The sequence below is a fragment of the Oncorhynchus tshawytscha genome, linkage group LG20 (genome assembly GCF_018296145.1).
Source record: "Oncorhynchus tshawytscha isolate Ot180627B linkage group LG20, Otsh_v2.0, whole genome shotgun sequence".
NCBI classification, from domain to species: domain Eukaryota; kingdom Metazoa; phylum Chordata; class Actinopteri; order Salmoniformes; family Salmonidae; genus Oncorhynchus; species Oncorhynchus tshawytscha.
Genome location: NC_056448.1, coordinates 26,954,493 through 26,974,847, shown reverse-complemented (window position 1 = coordinate 26,974,847; position 20,355 = coordinate 26,954,493). Strand labels below are relative to the sequence as shown.

Below are 20,355 nucleotides of genomic sequence, written 5' to 3'. Positions count from 1 at the left end.
CTGTCTTGAGGAAATTACCTACAGTACCTCATCGTGCTATTCTTACTGACCCGAGAAGATATCATTATACCCCATGCCCACATTTTCAATACCTGCCTGCTTCCTTGCATGTACAAATAGGCCAACAAATACAGAGTATTTGTTGAGGTTTGCTCTATGAGGGTTTAGGCCTGGGTAATGGTGGTTGTGCAAAATATCTGTATACGAATATTTATTTGTATTCATATTTCATATATATGAATTGTGTTTGATAGATTGTCTGACATCTTACCTGCCAAAGCTGGCTGGTAGGAACTCGAGGAAGGCGTCGTTCAGGTAGAGCTGTGTCAGGCTGAGGAGCTGGGTGAAACCCTCTGGGAGCCTGCAGGAGAGACAGGAGCAACATGGTCAGATTACTGGCCTCATCACTAACATCATCAAGGAGACAGACAAAAAATCTATACTGAAGCAATAGGTGTAATTAAAGGTCTAATTAACGGAGCAGGCGTAAAATAAACGCCTGAGCGGCGATTCTTTCTGGTCCCGAAGAGAAAAAATAAAACTGGTCAGGGGAAGGTTCTCTTCTGCACTTTCGAACCAATCCATAAATGTAGAGGAGTTAAGGGTGTCGCCTTGTTAACGTCCATAAGCGGAAGTAACGTCACAGGATCTTTCCATTTCCCATGAGAACCAGTTGCATCGGTTTATTACCTTGCCCGCTGAGGGTGTTAAATGCCCAATGCAGCTGTTTTTATATCAATATCAAATCATTTATGGGGAACATTAAGTACCTTACTGTGATTATTTTAAATAAAAATGGTCAAAAAGACACAAAAATAGCTTCTTAGGAGAGAGAAAACCGAAAGCTAGCTGTTATTGGCAGAGAGATTTGGAACTCTTTCTTATTGGTCTATAAATGAATTAATGTCGCCAGGCAGGCCAAAATGGCATCCCACCAAAACAGGCTGAAATTTAAAGTTGTCTTTTCAAACAGTTCTTACACTCAAAGGGCATTATCATAATTTTCAAAAATTCACAGTATTATTCCAACCTCAGTGTGGAAATATATATAAAACACAGGTAAATCATGTTTTTGACCACACTGGGCCTTTAGGTTTAGCATCGTAAAAAGAGAGGAATTATGGTATCAATTCTAGGCTAAATATGGCACAGGAGCCAAGCAAAAAGTACTGCGTGTCCAAGACAATTTTCCCTTTGGGAACAATAGCGTTAATCTGATCTTAGTAATGAAAAGAAAGTGAATGTCTGCCAACTGTTTATAGTTCCCAAGCAATATCCTTGTACGATACATCTTGGTTTGAATATGATCTTTACTCATTGTCAGTGGTATTAACAGCTCAAATTAAAATCCTATTTGGCAAGAGCGATTAGAGAGAAAACATTTAGGTAAGATTGCCGCATAGATCCGTGAGAACAATATAATGACCATTTAGTGAATGGTCTAGCCTTAGGGGTTTAACATACCAAGGCAGAGTCGTACCCTATGCATGTGTAGGTAAATATACAGGTGTGACTTCAAATAACTTGTACCAAACTTACTTGGAGATGGGATTCACACTTGCTTCAACAATAGCCAGGACTTTGCAGTTCTTGATATTTTCTGGAAACTCCTGGATACCTAGAACATAAACCAGATGTACAATTACAGCATGTCAACATATAAGCCGTTTAATTATTTAAACATGTGTTACCATTCCTGGGGGATATGCCACAGAGCAAGATGAAACATCTTCATATCTCCTAGATCAAAGAGCAATATCAACTCTAAATTGTATAACTTACTTAATCTTTTCCATGTCCCACATTCAACCCCAGCTTTCTTATTAAACTGGATGATCTATGGCTTCTACAGTAGCATATATATGAAGGTATGTAATTAGGCCTAATGTTTATCAAAAGGTAGTAGGCTAATATATAGATCTTGTTTAATTATATACTGATGAGAACCTACATGTAATGCGTTAACACAAAGAACATACAGTTCTGTACACCATAATTGACCATTTAGGCCTCCAATTTCAAAGATTGTCCCCAATCTTTGTAAAGCAGGAGGATTCAATAAGTGGTGGACAGAGGATCAAAAAGTAAGAAAACAAAAGGATGATGTGACAAGAAAATGACAAATAATATGTAAAGGGGATAATGAGAGCATGTCCGAGAGCTTTTCTTCAGCAGGAGAGCTCTGTGAACATATACAGTGCATTCGGAAAGTATTCAGACCCCTTCACCTTTTAAACATTTCGTTGCATTACAGCCTTATTCTTAAATGGATGAAATCGTTTTTTCCCCCTCATCAATCTACACACCATCCCCCATAATGACAAAGCAAAAACAGGTTCATATTTGAAGACATATTTGAAAATGTATTATAAATAAAAAAAACGTAAAAATCAAATTTACATAAGTATTCAGACCCTTTATTCAATACTTTGTTGAAACACCTTTGGCAGCGATTGCAGCCTCGAGTCTTCTTGGGTATGACGCTACAAGCTTGGCACACCTGCATTTGGAAGTTTCTCCCATTCTTCTCTGCAGATCCTCTCAAGCTCTGTCAGGTTGGATCAGGAGCATCACTGCACAGCTATTTTCAGGTCTCTCCAGAGATGTTTGATCGGGATCAAGTCAGGGCTCTGGCTAGGCCACTCAAGGACATTCAGAGACTTGTCCCGAAACCACTCCTTTTGGAAGGTGAACCTTCACCCCAGTCTGATTTCTAGAGCACTCTGGAGTAGGTTTTCATTAAGGATCTCTCTGTACTTTGCTCCGTTCATCTTTCCCTTGATACTGCCTAGTCTCCCTGTCCCTGCCTCTGAAAAACATCCCCACAGCACGATGCTGCCACCACCATGCTTCACTGTAGGGATGGTTCTGGCCAGGCCATGAATGGTGCCAGGTTTCCTCCAGATGTGACGCTTGGCATTCAGGCCAAAGAGTTCCATCTTGGTTTCATCAGACCAGAGAATCTTGTATCTCATGGTCTGAGAGTCCTTCAAGTGCCTTTTAGCAAACTCCAAGCAGGCTGTCATGTGCCTGTTACAAAGGAGTGGCTTCCGTCTGGGCGCTCTACCATAAAGGCCTGATTGGTGGAGTGCTGCAGAGATGGTTGTCCTTCTAGTAGGTTCTCCCATTTCCACAGAGGAACTCTGGAGCTCTGTCAGAGTGACCATTGGATTCTTGGTCACCTCCCTGACCAAGGCCCTTCTCTCCCGATTGCTCAGTTTGGCCAGGCAGCCAGCTCTAGGAAGAGTCTTGGGGGTTCCAAACTTCTTCCATTTAAGAATGGAGTCCACTGTGTTCTTGAGGACCTTTAATGCTGCAGAAATGTTTTGGTATCCTTCCCCAGATCTGTGCCTTGACACAATTGAGTCTCGGAGCTCTACAGACAATTCCTTTGACCTCATGGCTTGGTTTTTGCTCTGACTTAGGTCAGTTAGGATCACCACTTTATTTTAAGAATGTGACATGTCAGAATAATAGTAGAGAAAATGATTTATTTCAGCTTTTATTTCTTTCATCACATTCCCAGTGGGTCAGAAGTTTACATACACTTAATTAGTATTTTGTAGCATTGCCTTTAAATTGTTTAACTTGGGTCAAACGTTTTGGGTAGGCTTCCACAAGCTTCCCACAATACGTTGGGTGAATTTTGGCCCATTCATTCTGACAGAGCTGGTGTAACTGAGTCAGGTGTGTAGGCCTCCTTGCTCACACATGCTTTTTCAGTTCTGCCCACAAACTTTCTATAGGATTGAGGTCAGGGCATTGTGATGGCCACTCCAATACCTTGACTTTGTTGTCCTTAAGCCATTTTGCCACAACTTTGGAAGTATGCTTGGGGTCATTGTCCACTTGGAAGACCCATTTGCAACCAAGCTTTAAGTTCCTGACTGATGTCTTGAGATGTTGCTTTAATATATCCACCTCATTTTCCTACCTCATGATGCCATCTATTTTTGAAGTGCACCAGTCCCTCCTGCAGCAAAGCACCTCCACAACATGATGCTGCCACCCCCGTGCTTCACGGTTGGGATGATGTTCTTCGGCTTGCAAGTCTCCCCCTTTTTCCTCCAAACATAACGATGGTTATTATGGCCAAACAGTTCTATTATTGTTTCATCAGACCAGAGGACATTTCTCCAAAAAGTACGATCTTTGTCTCCATGTGCAGTTGCAAACCGTAGTCTGGCTTTTTGATGGCGGTTTTGGAGCAGTGGCTTCTTCCTTGCTGAGTGGCCTTTCAGGTTATGTCGATATGGGACTCGTTTTACTGTGGATATAGATACTTTTGTACCTATTTCCTCCAGCATCTTCACAAGGTCCTTTGCTGTTATTCTGGGATTGATTTGCACTTTTCGCACCAGAATACGTTCATCTCTAAGAGACAGAACGCGTCTCCTTCCTGAGCGGTATGACAGCTGCGTGGTCCCATTGTGTTTATACTTGCATACTATTGTTTGTACAGATGAACGTGGTACCTTTAGGCATTTGAAAATTGCTCCCAAGGATGAACCAGACTTGTGGAGGTCTACAATATTTTTTCTGAGGTCTTGGCTGTTTTCTTTTGATTTTCCAATGATGTCAAGCAAAGAGGCACTGAGTTTGAAGGTAGGCCTTGAAATACATCCACAGGTACTTCACAATTGACTCTAATGATGTGAATTAGCCTATCAGAATATTCTAAAGCCATGTCATAATTTTCTGGAATTTTCCAAGCTGTTTAAAGGCACAGGCAACTTGGTGAATTATAAGTGAAATAATCTGTCTGTAAACAATTGTTGGAAAAATGACTTGTGTCATGCACAAAGTAGATGTACTAACCGACTTGCCAAAACTATAGTTTGTTAACAAGAAATTTGTGGAGTGGTTGAAAAACGAGTTTTAATGACTCCAACGTAAGTGTATGTAAACTTCACCCGGTAAAAATGTCTAAAACCTGTTTTCGCTTGGTCATTATTCTTTGTGTGTAGATTAATGTGCGTTAGAGCTCCTGGGCTGTACCTTTCCTCCGTAAACAACCTCAGAGCTGAGTGCTCTAAGAGGTGACCCATTAGCAGACAGAAGTTGAAAGAGTGTCTGGGAGTTCTCACCAAAACAGTCGCTCAACCACAGGGGGCGGGTTATGAGCAAGTCTCAAGAATAATTTCCACTTACTTTGTTTTGTGTTCACAACACTTAGCCCTGAGTACCGGGTGAAGGAGGGTAAGCTTCTATAAAAGTAAACAGACGCAGACTTAAGTCACTAAAAACTCCCCAGACCTTCCAAACTCTTGGTTCGATTAGCCTGGTACGGACATTACTGATGTGGATGGACACGACAAACCAAGTGGAGAACAACAAACGATATGGTTTCGCCTCAACTAAAGTTCAGAGTCAGATGTATTCCTTTCTTTCTTTGCTACTTCTTTGGCTGTCTGTGTCACTCAGTGCCCTGGAGCGGTAGAACAGAAAATTGTGTTTGAGTGAGTGTGTGTGTGTGTGTGTGTGCATGCGTGCGTGCCACTCAGCTGTACTGAGCCTGGACTCTGATCCTTCCCAGGGAACAAGGCGTCTTGGTCTCCATCAGAGAGGATGTAATAATTGTAATAAAGGCAGTACGAGGCAACGTCTACAAGCACAGCAATCTGAAGGGACCTGACTTTTGCACAATTCTTTAAAAATCTCATTCAACAGCGCCCAAATGAACAGGTGTCTGATTATTTTGGAATTGTTTGCTAGGCCTATATGACATTACATTTTACTCACACAGCAGTGGTAACGTTCTAGTGGTTTTCAGATATCTGATACTTATTTCCCCATTTACATTAGCAAGATGAAGTGAACAAAATGTAAAAAACAAAACTTCCCTCAATAGTAAATGCCTGGCCATGCTACTCTGCAGTTTTAGAATCTAGCTTAGAGAATGTCTGTAAACCCTTATTTGGGAGAATCCCATTTGATCAATGTAGTAGCTGTCCACACACACATACATGTGCTTTCTCTCACACTGACAACTAGCAGAGAGCAGCTCTTCCATTAGACTGGGGGTGAGAGACCACTCTGGGGAGCTTCATTCACAGTTAGCTAGGACTGGCTCAGTCTCAAATGACACCCTCCTTCTAGGGATCATCAACTAGATTCAACCACTGACTGATTTATTCTTGAGTGGATGGCCAGGAGAGCAGAACATAATTCCAAATCAGTCATTTGTAGACTGCAAATTAACCGCAAGAAGCCCAAACAGATTAAATATTTGACTAAAATATAGTAATTTCAAACCTTCCATACATTTGTATACGATCACATATCTCTCTATTATTCATGGGAATACTTTGGAACAGATTTCCAAAATTAAAATCACCTGGAGCTGATTTTCTGGTGTTTTTATTTTTTTATGCCCAATATAAAAACTTGGGGGGTAAAATAAAGTAACTCGCGGGCCTCGAGTTGGGGAACCCTTCACTACTCCCTATGTAGTGAACTAGTATTCAAATGTAGCACCTTATATTTGCGACCGGGGTTTGAAATGATCTCACTATTCGAATAATATCATTCATTTTTTGGATATCCGGATATTCGAAATACATGTATTTTTATTTCTCCGTATGTTTTTAAACTGAGCACTGCTGCACGAGGGTGGTGGATCAGCTTTAATATTGCAAATAGATTGTGGATTCTATCAGTGTAATTGTCTGCATCATTTCCAATACCCCATGTATATTTATTTTATAAAAATATTATTTTAAATATATATATTTAAAAATATATATATATTTTCCTTTATTATTTTTCCTTAACGCACCACCCCTCCCCTAACTGGAGTAAACTAATGGACAACAACACTTAGGCTTCTACTTCCAGCTTATACAGTGCATTCAGAAAGTATTCAGACCCCTTGACCTTTTCCACATTTTGTTACATTACAGCCTTATTCTAAATGGGATTAAATAAAACATTTTCCTCATCAATCTACACACGATAACCCATAATAAAAAGAAAAAACAGGTTTTTTGATTTTTTTTGTTGTGCAAATGTATAAAAAAGAAAAAACAGAAATACCATATTTACATAACTATTCAGACCCTCTGCTATGAGACTCGAAATTGAGCTCAGGCACATCCTGTTTCCATTGATCATCCTTGAGATGTTACTACAAATTGATTGGAGTCTATCTGTGGTAAATTCAAATGATAGGACATGATTTGGAAAGGCACACACCTGTCTATATAAGGTCCAACAGTTGACAGTGCATTACAGAGCAAAAACCAAGCCACGAGGTCGAAAGGATTGTCAATAAAGCTTCGAGACAGGATTGTGTGGAGGCACAGATCTGGGGAAGGGTAGCAAAACATTTCGGCAGTATTGAAGGTCCCCACAGTGGCCTCCATCATTCTTAAACAGAAGAAGTTTTCGTACCACCAAGACTCTTCCTAGAGCTGGCCACGCTGCCAAACTGATCAATCAGGGGAGAAGGGCCTTGGTCAGGGAGGTGACCAAGAACCCGATGGTCACTGACAGAGCTCCAGAGTTCCTCTGTGGAGATGGGACAACCTTCCAGAAGGACAACCATCTCTGCAGCACTCCAACGATGAGGCATTTACGGTAGAATTTCCAGATGGAAGCCACTCCTCAGTAAAAGGCACATGACAGCCGGCTTGGAGTTTGTCAAAATGCACCTAAAGGAGATTCTCTAGTCTGATGAAACCAAGATTTAACTCTTTGGCCTGAATGCCAAGAGTCACATCTGGAGGAATTCTGGCACCATCCCTACAGTGAAGCATGGTGGTGGCAGCGTCATGCTGTGGGGATGAATATGAGGGGGTCTGAATACTTTCGAATGCACTGTACTACTAAAATATATATATTTTACGGACACAGTATATTTTACTTTAGCTATATTTTGTTTGTTTTTAGTCCCATCATTTTGCTACCCTCAACCCCTCCTATCTCTGAAGACCATCCAGTTTTGATTTCCATTTGCCATATTTTTTCAACTGTGCTGTGATGTTTCACAAAAGTTCTGAACCTATATACATTTTACAGACACAGTATATTTTACATTAGTTATCTTGTTTTTTGTGCCACCCTTCAGCTTCCCTTAACCCCTTCCAGCTACGATATCTCTGAACACCATCCAGTTCTGATTTATATTTCAAATCAAATCAAATTTTATTTGTCACATACACATGGTTAGCAGATGTTAATGCGAGTGTAGCGAAATGCTTGTGCTTCTAGTTCCGACAATGCAGTAATAACGAACAAGTAATCTAACTAACAATTCAAAAAAAACTACTGTCTTATACACAGTGTAAGGGGATAAAGAATACGTACATAAGGATATATGAATGAGTGATGGTACAGAGCAGCATAGGCAAGATACAGTAGATGATATCGAGTACAGTATATACATATGAGATGAGTATGTAAACCAAGTGGCATAGTTAAAGTGGCTAGTGATACATGTATTACATAAGGATGCAGTCGATGATAGAGAGTACAGTATATACTTATGCATATGAGATGAATAATGTAGGGTAAGTAACATTATATAAGGTAGCATTGTTTAAAGTGGCTAGTGATATATTTACATCATTTCCCATCAATTCCCATTATTAAAGTGGCTGGAGTTGAGTCAGTGTCATTGACAGTGTGTTGGCAGCAGCCACTCAATGTTAGTGGTGGCTGTTTAACAGTCTGATGGCCTTGAGATAGAAGCCGTTTTTCAGTCTCTCGGTCCCAGCTTTGATGCACCTGTACTGACCTCGCCTTCTGGATGACAGCGGGGTGAACAGGCAGTGGCTCGGGTGGTTGATGTCCTTGATGATCTTTATGGCCTTCCTGTAGCATCGGGTGGTGTAGGTGTCCTGGAGGGCAGGTAGTTTGCCCCCGGTGATGCGTTGTGCAGACCTCACTACCCTCTGGAGAGCCTTACGGTTGAGGGCGGTGCAGTTGCCATACCAGGCGGTGATACAGCCCGCCAGGATGCTCTCGATTGTGCATCTGTAGAAGTTTGTGAGTGCTTTTGGTGACAAGCTGAATTTCTTCAGCCTCCTGAGGTTGAAGAGGCGCTGCTGCGCCTTCTTCACGATGCTGTCTGTGTGAGTGGACCAATTCAGTTTGTCTGTGATCTGTATGCCGAGGAACTTAAAACTTGCTACCCTCTCCACTACTGTTCCATCGATGTGGATGGGGGGGTGTTCCCTCTGCTGTTTCCTGAAGTCCACAATCATGTCCTTAGTTTTGTTGACGTTGAGTGTGAGGTTATTTTCCTGACACCACACTCCGAGGGCCCTCACCTCCTCCCTGTAGGCCGTCTCGTCGTTGTTGGTAATCAAGCCTACCACTGTTGTGTCGTCCGCAAACTTGATGATTGAGTTGGAGGCGTGCGTGGCCACGCAGTCGTGGGTGAACAGGGAGTACAGGAGAGGGCTCAGAACGCACCCTTGTGGGGCCCCAGTGTTGAGGATCAGCGGGGAGGAGATGTTGTTGCCTACCCTCACCACCTGGGGGCGGCCCGTCAGGAAGTCCAGTACCCAGTTGCACAGGGCGGGGTCGAGACCCAGGGTCTCGAGCTTGATGACGAGCTTGGAGGGTACTATGGTGTTGAATGCCGAGCTGTAGTCGATGAACAGCATTCTCACATAGGTATTCCTCTTGTCCAGATGGGTTAGGGCAGTGTGCAGTGTGGTTGAGATTGCATCGTCTGTGGACCTATTTGGGCGGTAAGCAAATTGGAGTGGGTCTAGGGTGTCAGGTAGGGTGGAGGTGATATGGTCCTTGACTAGTCTCTCAAAGCACTTCATGATGACGGATGTGAGTGCTACGGGGCGGTAGTCGTTTAGCTCAGTTACCTTAGCTTTCTTGGGAACAGGAACAATGGTGGCCCTCTTGAAGCATGTGGGAACAGCAGACTGGTATAGGGATTGATTGAATATGTCCGTAAACACACCGGCCAGCTGGTCTGCGCATGCTCTGAGGGCGCGGCTGGGGATGCCGTCTGGGCCTGCAGCCTTGCGAGGGTTAACACGTTTAAATGTCTTACTCACCTCGGCTGCAGTGAAGGAGAGACCGCATGTTTTTGTTGCAGGCCGTGTCAGTGGCACTGTATTGTCCTCAAAGCGGGCAAAAAAGTTAGTCTGCCTGGGAGCAAGACATCCTGGTCCGTGACTGGGCTGGATTTCTTCCTGTAGTCCGTGATTGACTGTAGACCCTGCCACATGCCTCGTGTCTGAGCCGGTTGAATTGAGATTCTACTTTGTCTCTGTACTGGCGCTTAGCTTGTTTGATAGCCTTGCGGAGGGAATAGCTGCACTGTTTGTATTCAGTCATGTTACCAGACACTATTGTTCAATTGTGCTGTTTCACAAAAGTTCTGAACCTTTCTATTGTCATTGTGTCTACAGATTGTAAATTACATTTTTTTGCTAAAAATATTATATTATTGAACGATTGACTATGACTTTTTAGATCACCCAGCAGTGTTATTTGCAGAGTTAACCCCAGGTAAATTTTTCAATTCTTCAGCCATTCCTGAACACAAGACCAAAAACAAGCTACATATGGACAGTACGAAAATAAATGATCTAATGACTTTGTCTCTTCGCAGCAAAATCTGCAGAGCTGGGATATCTGAAGAGGCTGGTGCACTATTGCTGAAGCTGCGGATGGCTGAGAGTGGTGTGTGTAGTGAGCAGACGGAGGGAGAAAGCGATGCCAAGACTAGCTAACTTGTAGCAGCCACAATGTTATTTATCATCCCATATAACAGTGCCTGTCTTGACTGGAGTAGACTAAAGAAGCTAGTCAGCTATAGTTAGCTAGGCTAATTTAGGCCACATGCTGTGCTTTCTCCACAAACCCATACAGAAAACAACAGCCGCCTCCTCATTTCGCTAAATTTAAATTCCGAAATTTTATTCCATCTTGCAATGCTTCAGTGTGAACTCTCAGTGATACACATACAGTGCCTTGTGAGAGTACTTTTCCTATTTTGTTGCCTTACAACCCTGGAATTAAAATAGATTTTTGGGGGGGTTTGTATCATTTGATTTACACAACATGCCTACCACTTTGAAGATACAAAATATTTTTTATTGTGAAACAAACAAGAAATAAGAAAAGAAAAAACAAGACTTGAGAATGCATAACTATTCACCTCCCGAAAGTCAATACTTTGTTGAGCGAACTTTTGCAGCAATTAAAGCTTCAAGTCTCTTGGGATATGTCTCCATAAGCTTGGCACATCTAGCCACTGGAATCTTTGCCCATTCTTTAAGGCAAAACTGCTCCAGCTCCTTTACGTTGGATGGGTTCCTGCTGGTGTACAGCAATCTTTAAGTCATACCACAGTTTCTCAATTGAATTGAGGTCTGGGATTTAACTAGGCCCTTCCAAGACATTTAAATGCTTCCCCTTAAACCACTCGAGTGTTGCTTTAGCAGTATGCTTAGGGTCATTGACCAGTTTCCCAGTCCCTCCCGATGAAAACATCCCGGTGGCATGATGCTGCCACCACCATGCTTCACTGTGTGGATGGTGTTCTCGGGTGATGAGAGGTGTTGGGTTTGTGCCAGACACAGCGTTTTCCTTGATGGCCAAAAAGCAAAATTTTGGTCTCATCTGACCAGAGTACCTTCTTCCATATGTTTGGGGAGTCTCCCACATGCCTTTTGGCAAACACCAAACGTTTGCTTATTATTTTCTTCATGCAATGGCTTTTTTTTCTGGCCACTCTTCCATAAAGCCGTAAAGAGTGTACGGCTTAAAGTGGTCCTATGGACAGATACTCCAATTTCCGCTGTGGAGCTTTGCAGCTCCTCCAGGGTTAACTTTGGTCTCTTTGTTGCATCTGTGATTAATGCCCTCCTTGCCTGGTACATGAGTTTTGGTGGGCGGCCCTCTCTTGGCAGGTTTGTTGTGGTGCCATATTCTTTCCATTTTTAAATAATGGATTTAATGGTGCTCCGTGGGATGTTCAAAGTTTCTGATACTTTTTTATAACCCAACCCTGATCTGTACTTCTCCACAACTTTATCCATGACCTGTTTGGAGAGCTCCTTGGTCTTCATGGTGCCACTTGCTTGGTGGTGCCTCTTGCTTAGTGGTGTTGCAGACCTTGAGGCCTTTCAGAACAGGTGTATATATACTGAGATCATGTGACAGATCATGTAATACATAAATAAAGTACACCTGTGTGCAATCTAACTAATTATGTGACTTCTGAAGGTAATTGGTTGCACCGGATCTTATTTAGGGGCTTCATAGCAAAGGGGGTGAATACATATGCATGCACCATTTTTCTGTAGTTTAAAAAACAAGTTATTTTTACCAGACGGCTACCTGTCTTTTTTAAGTGCCGCACCGTGCACATCATAAAAACTACATTGAAAAGTTTGTTGTTTTATTAAGTTAATAATTTGAAATGTCATAGTATATACTTCTATGTAACAATGTCACATGGATATTTTAATTTACTAACATTTTCAGTTTTAAAATGTTAAAATAGGCTTAAAATGTATTTTCTTTCAAAAATGAATACTCACGCAAGTATTCGAATGCTAACGTTCGTTTTGGTATTTTAATTACTGTGCAAATCCCTACATTATACTATACATGGTCTATAGTGTCATCTGAGATTTGGCCATAGTTGTTTTATGGTAGTGCATGCCTAGGTATTCTAGCATACAGTATTTATTTTGAAGTCTGACTTGTCCTGTCTTGACTTCCTTAGTTTTTAACATAAGGGTTTGTCAGCTGTGTGATCTACTATTGTGTTTAAATCAAGGTATGGTGAAACAGTACTTTTGTGTGGTATTGCACAAGATTTTCTTTGTTTTAAATCATCTCAACGTGAGATTGGAGAGTTTGTGTAACCGATGCAGGGATACTTTTTAAACAATTTAATCTAAACAAATGTTTTATGTTTCAGTAATTTCCATTGACAACAAGATGGAGAGTAAGGTGCAATTAGTTAAATAGACGGAACATCGCACTGCAGATAGGTACTTGAACAGACTTAAAACAAACTTTGAGAATCCAAGTGCAGGGCTTTTCCACTTCATTCTGGCATGAATTGTCTGCTCTCTTTGTCTGGCACGCGAGACTAGGCCAGAGACGGTGGAACAGTCTTGAACTATTACTGAACCATTCATCTCTGACAATCTGACAGCTTGCAGACGACACTACAGTGGTAGGCTTGAGTACCAACAACAACGAGACAGCCTACAAGGAGGAGGTGAGGGCACTCGGAGTGTGGTGTCAAGAAAATAACCTTTACCTCAATGTCAGCAAAACAAAAGAGATTATCGTGGACTTCAGGAAACAGTAAAGGGAGCACCCCCCTATCCACATCGACAGGACAGCAGTGGAAAAGGTGAAAAGTTTTAAGTTCCTCGGTGTACATATCACCGACAAACTGAAATGGTCCACGCACACAGTGTGGCGAAGAAGGCGCAACAGCACCTCTTCAACCTCAGAAGGCTGAAACATTAACATTTACAGGTGCACAATTGAGAGCATCCTGTTGGGCTGTATCACCGCCTGGTACGGCAACTGCACCGCCCACAACCAGAAGGTTCTCCAGACGGTGGTGCGTTCTGCACAACGCATCACCAGGGGCAAACTACTTGCCCTCCAGGACACCTACAACATCATCAAGGACAATAACCACCCGAGCCACTACCTGTTCACCCCGCTTCCATCCAGAAGGCGAGGTCAGTACAGGTGCTTTAGAGCTGGGACAGAAAGATTGAAAAACAGCTTCTATCTCAAGGCCATCAGATTGTTAAACAGCCACCACTAGCACAGAGAGGCGGCTGCCTACCTACAGACTTGATATCATTGGCCATTTTAATATATGGAACACCAGTCACTTTAATAATGCCACTTTAAGAATGTTTACATAACTCGCATTACACATCTCATATGTATATACTGTATCCTTCACTATCTATTATTTACTCTCTATTGCATCTTAGCTGCTCTGTCACTGCTCATACATATATTTTATACTTATATATTCTCATCCCATTATTTTACTAGACTGTGTGTATTAGGTTTTGTTGTTGAATGTGTTAGGAATTAGGCTTTGCTGTATAATTGTTAGAAATTACCTGTTAGATACTGCTGCACTGTCGGATCTAGATGCATAAGCATTTCGTACACTCGCAATAACATCTGCTAACCATGTGTATGTGACCAATAAAAATGTATTTGATTCTGTGTGTTTGCCCTGACAAGGCATTGTCAACTTAAACATTTTTTTCTTTAAGTAACATGGCTCTTCAGTCAAACTCCACTTTGGAGAGCCTTAAAGTAAATGGTGAAAATGAGACAGTAGTTATTCTGAACATAAATACTACCTTTTAAAGAGAAAAGGGGTAGACTGCAACTCTTAAAAAGTGCACAACAAAACCATTCTGGTCATACTCTTGTATTGAGAGAGTGGTCATTCTGGTCATACTCTTGTATTGAGAGTGGTCATTGTAGTCATTCAGTGGTCATTTTGCTTACTGTTTTTGCTGACGTCCAGCTCCTTGAGATTGATGAGGTTGGCGATGGCCGCGGGCAGCACCGTGAGGTCGTTGTCTGGCATGCTCAGCCGGTGGAGCATCTGGCAGTTGAACAGTTGCTATGATGGGAGGGAGACAGAGAGAAATTGAGAGAAATTGAGAGAGAGAGAGAAATTGAGAGAGAGAGAAATTGAGAGAGAGAGAGAGAGAAATTGAGAGAGAGAGAGAAATTGAGAGAGAGAGAGAAATTGAGAGAGAAATTGAGAGAGAGAGGGAGAGAAATTGAGAGAGAGAGAGAGAGAGAAAGAGAATAAGACAAGTTGATTTCACAGTATGACTCAGGCAGGAGTCCGGTTTGTACAGAAAGCTACAGTTCATTCACAACAAATGCTGACTCAGTCACAAACACTCAGAGAATAATACACTGACTAAGTGTATTATTGTGTGAGGGAAAGCACAGGGCTGCATTGTGGATTGGCTCTGTTCAATCGGCACGATACTCTCACCTTCCGTAAACACTAGTGACGCACCGATATTACCTTTTTTGCCGATACCGATATCCAATATTTTCTTTGCAAAAAAAACGATACCGATAACCGATATTACATTTTTTTGCGGCCTTTAAGCATTCTAGTACAGTTAAATAGCTAACACACACACATGGACATAGCGGCTTAAGGCACTGCATCTCAGTGCAAGAGGCTTCACTACAGCCCTGGTTCGAATCCAGGCTGTATCGCATCCAGCTGTGATTGGGAGTCCCATAGTGCGGCGCACAATTGGTCCCGCGTCGTCCGGGCCGTCATTGTAAATAAGAATTTGTTCTAAACTGACTTGCCTAGTTAAATAAAGGTTACACACACTACACTGACCAAAAAGTTTGCTTGGCATTTACGTATGTCCCCATTACCAGTAAAACACAATCAAAACCAATTTCTTTCACTTACTTGCTGTGTTGTTTCGTTGTTCATTAGTTCAGTCGTTTCATTCTCAACCAGGATTTCTATGGAAGGCCGTCTGGGTCTTTGCGCGTCAAAAAACGTCAAATAACACTATTTAACGTGTCAAATAACACAACATAATCTGTTTCAGTAGCTATAGTTAGATGGCTAACTATATAGCTAGGTGTCATCATCTAAAATAACCCTAATTTATAAGACAGTTCTTATTTGATTAATGGTTGTCGGACCCATCTCTGTGAAGCTAGCCACAATAAGGATTAGCCACAATAGTGGACTTTGCGGTTAGCCTTCAAAATAAAAGTATGGCATAATTCTACTATTTGTATTAATTTGCATCACTGTCAATGACATACTTTTATTTTGAAGGCAAACTGCAAATTCCACGATTGTGCCTAATCCTTATTGTGGCTAGCTTCACAACACATAACCCGGTCCGGTCGAGTGTCACTAGCCAAATGAAGGTAGCGGACTACTTATAACGTTAGCTTTGGGCAACAGGGTTAAGTAGCTGTCTAGCTATTTATTTTCATGAACTGAAGTTCAATTTCAATATGCAAATAACAAGTGGCAACCTTGCTAATACTTACTCAGGAGGATTCCTAAATCATCAAACAATAATAATGAAAATAACTGCAGTTTCTACTTGTCATTGTTTTCAGGCTGGTTGTATTGGTGCTAGCTAGGTACCAAGCTAATGCTAGCAACCCCAGAAGTTGCGGTCAAACAAATAATGCTTTATTACCAACGCGGTACTGTAAACACATCGTTCGTGGCCAGTATTTGCAGACTTTTTTGTACAGCTTTGACAGTACTACTGTATCTTTTTTTGACACGCAAAGACCCAAACGGCGTTCCATATGTATGTATGTCGTGAAGCTATTAGCATCGACACTAATACTGTGTAACTTCGGTCTGAAAAATAGCACACTTGGTAGTGTGTATCGGTGCTCAACCAGTCGGTGAAAGCCAACATCACCCACAACAGAGAACGGTTGATTGTCAAGGGCAATGAATTCCATTATCTTGGCTTTAATGGATTTCGCCTTTGAGGTGTCTCGCTGAAATTTTCTTACTCTTTCAAATGACTGCTTGACTTGTTGACTGTTCGATCCACACAGCAGACATTGTGGGCTAGGTTAGGAATGCTGCGTTGCACGAGTAGTGCAACATTTTATGTGGCGTCATTACGTCATGTACCTACGTTATATAGGTATGCACGGTACCTTTGACATCGGTTTTTAACATCGGCGTTAAACTAGACATTGGAATCAGCCGATATTAGCTATAAAATGCCAATATCGGTATCAGCCGATTCCAATATGTTCACCGATATACCGTGCATCCCTAGTAAACACTAGTCATCCCTTGGTAATGCACTCAATGTTGTTGCTGTGAGCAGCAGGAGGATAAGGCCCAAATTAAAACAGAAGCTGCAACTTGATCAAGACCGATAGCCTCATCCTTATGGACTGATTTCATCATGTCACTCTACTGAGATACAATGTTTGCCAGGGAGAGCGGTTACTGCAATTTTGACAGGTTCATGTTTATATACCATTTTATAGCTACTTAACACAGTCATAAACAATGTCAGGGATTTGTATGGGTAATTCATTATGAACCTATTTTATTTTTATTACCTTTATTTAACTAGGCAAGTCAGTTAAGAACAAATTCTTATTTTCAATGACGGCCTAGGAACAGTGGGTTAACTGCCTGTTCGGGGGCAGAACGACAGATTTGTACCTTGTCAGCTCGGGGGTTTGAACTTGCAACCTTCCGGTTACTAGTCCAACGCTCTAACCATTATGCTACCCTGCCACCCCAGGCTAACCACTAGGCTACCATTATGAACGTGTAGGTCTGTGTGTGAGTGTGTGTGTGTGTGTGTGTGTGTGTGTGTGTGCGCGCATGTCTCTGCTTCTTACTTTGGGCAGCTCCTCAATCTGGTTGGCATCCAGATAGAGCTCCTCCAGGGTCTTCTCGAAGCTGAAGATCTCCTTAGGCACTGCCTCCAGGCTGCAGTGGGAGTAGTCCAGTGACGTCACCGTCTCCTCCTCCCCCCGCAGGCAGCGGCATGGCACCAGCCGCACAAACAGGTTCCGCTTGCTCGACATCCTCAGGCACTGCAGAGCGAGAGAGGGGGAGGAGAGGAGAGTCAGTGTCAAGACAGGCCAGTAAACTACTGCTGCTTCCTGGGGCTAAAGCTACTACAGGTATCCTCCTAAGTGCGAGAGATAAGTGTCAAAGTTAAGTAATCAAATAGGAAGGGGAGTCAGACTGGGTGTTTTCTAAAAGGGAGGGCGATGTGGTCAGCAGCACAACATCAGGTTGGTTTGTGGGTAGGTCGTTGGTTAGAGAGAGTAGATAGGTCAACTTTATTTAAAAAAAAAAAAAAAAAATCTTTAAGTTTGTTGTATGGTTCTGCTCACTTCAATAACAATCCAAGAGGTTTTACCACCAGTTACAAAGAGGATCTAAGGCAGTATACATTATGATAGCTTGTTTACCACAGCCCTCTTGAATTGCTGGCATAAATTACATTGTTAGCAGTTACATAATCGTTTGTTCTCAGTGTCCATATTGACACGTAAGCAGGATCTGCAATGTATGCTCATTTAGGCTACAACTGTGTTGCATTGGCAGTGCAAGAACAAAGGGCCAGCTTTCATCAACACAATGCCATCAGAGCATTGATTAGTGTGGAAACTCATTACAGATAAATGGGCCTCTTTAAAATCTCTTTAGATTTTACATGTGGGTCCAAAGCATCACTGGATAATGAAAGCAAGCTCTACAACAGTATCACATTACTTCCTATACAGCTACAGAACCACAGCACAGCACAGTAGGGCAGTGGCACTCATCGGCCCAGAGACAAGAGTCCTATTTGGACAAACAAAGCATACCTCATGGACTTGCCTCCCGACTCCCCATTATTTTAACTGAGGTATAAACGGTGACAATTAGCTGGCACGTACACTGTTGCTCATCAGTGCAGTGACAATGTATCTCCACTCAGTGGATGAGGACTTTAAGATACGCCTATCTAAGACAAAAACCTATGAAAAAGTTAGAGGCCTGGTACTGATCCCTGTAGCATCTCATTAAGATGTAAAAGCTGTCTGACAAAGCATTGATAAACAACAAACATGTGTTCAGTGTTTCTCAAGCTTTTTTAATAGCAGGGAGTGGAGGGCTAGTGTCCTTCCTCCATGAAAGTCTGCTTCGGCCTATTGGCCTATCAAAACTAACACTTGAGAACGCACTAAATTGGTGTCAGCTAACCATCTGAGAGACCGCTCAGCATCTTCTCAGGGACGAGTGCTGGTCCGAGGACCTGAAGTTGAGAAACATCTAGAAGGTGAAAGTCGACAGAGCATCAGCACTTTGAGGCCAGAATATTAAATCTAAATCTCAGCTATTCCTTCCTCCACTATAAATCAAATCAAATTGTATTTGTCACATACACATGGTTAGCAGATGTTAATGCGAGTGTAGCGAAATGCTTGTGCTTCTAGTTCCGACAATGCAGTAATAACGAACAAGTAATCTAACTAACAATTCAAAAAAAAAAACTACTGTCTTAAACACAGTGTAAGGGGATAAAGAATATGTACATAAGGATATATGAATGAGTGATGGTACAGAGCAGCATAGGCAAGATACAGTAGATGATATCGAGTACAGTATATACATATGAGATGAGTATGTAAACCAAGTGGCATAGTTAAAGTGGCTAGTGATACATGTATTACATAAGGATGCAGTCGATGATATAGAGTACAGTATCTACGTATGCATATGAGATGAATAATGTAGGGTAAGTAACATTATATAAGGTAGCATTGTTTAAAGTGGCTAGTGATATATTTACATCATTTCCCATCAATTCCCATGATTAAAGTGGCTGGAGTAGAGTCAGTGTCATTGACAGTGTGTTGGCAGTAGCCACTCAATGTTAGTGGTGGCTGTTTAACAGTCTGATGGCCTTGAGATAGAAGCTGTTTTTCAGTCTCTCGGTCCCAGCTTTGATGCACCTGTACTGACCTCGCCTTCTGGATGACAGCGGGGTGAACAGGCAGTGGCTCGGGTGGTTGATGTCCTTGATGATCTTTATGGCCTTCCTGTAGCATCGGGTGGTGTAGGTGTCCTGGAGGGCAGGTAGTTTGCCCCGGTGATGCGTTGTGCAGACCTCACTACCCTCTGGAGAGCCTTACGGTTGAGGGCGGTGCAGTTGCCATACCAGGCGGTGATACAGCCCGCCAGGATGCTCTCGATTGTGCATCTGTAGAAGTTTGTGAGTGCTTTTGGTGACAAGCCGAATTTCTTCAGCCTCCTGAGGTTGAAGAGGCGCTGCTGCGCCTTCCTCACGATGCTGTCTGTGTGAATGGACCAATTCAGTTTGTCTGTGATGTGTATGCCGAGGAACTTAAAACTTGCTACCCTCTCCACTACTGTTCCATCGATGTGGATGGGGGGGTGTTCCCTCTGCTGTTTCCTGAAGTCCACAATCATCTCCTTAGTTTTGTTGACGTTGAGTGTGAGGTTATTTTCCTGACACCACACTCCGACGGCCCTCACCTCCTCCCTGTAGGCCGTCTCGTCGTTGTTGGTAATCAAGCCTACCACTGTTGTGTCGTCCGCAAACTTGATGATTGAGTTGGAGGCGTGCGTGGCCACGCAGTCGTGGGTGAACAGGGAGTACAGGAGAGGGCTCAGAACGCACCCTTGTGGGGCCCCAGTGTTGAGGATCAGCGGGGAGGAGATGTTGTTGCCTACCCTCACCACCTGGGGGCGGCCCGTCAGGAAGTCCAGTACCCAGTTGCACAGGGCGGGGTCGAGACCCAGGGTCTCGAGCTTGATGACGAGCTTGGAGGGTACTATGGTGTTGAATGCCGAGCTGT

At 42.6% G+C, this 20,355-nt stretch overlaps 1 protein-coding gene across 4 annotated transcripts in view; it reads right to left on the bottom strand.

Moving 5' to 3' along the window:
* The window catches only part of LOC112220319 (erbin), a 118,772-nt gene that overhangs the window by 44,672 nt on the left and 53,745 nt on the right, over positions 1–20,355 (bottom strand). For all 4 annotated transcript variants that reach the window (XM_024382115.2, XM_024382117.2, XM_024382116.2 and 1 more), the window contains exons 3-6: positions 17,377–17,574; positions 14,488–14,605; positions 1,540–1,618; positions 272–361 (exon numbers count right to left, since the gene is read on the bottom strand). In XM_024382115.2, the coding sequence (XP_024237883.1) occupies positions 272–361; positions 1,540–1,618; positions 14,488–14,605; positions 17,377–17,565 (476 nt within the window). In that variant the 5' untranslated portion in view covers positions 17,566–17,574. The remainder of the gene's footprint in view (positions 1–271; positions 362–1,539; positions 1,619–14,487; positions 14,606–17,376; positions 17,575–20,355) is intronic.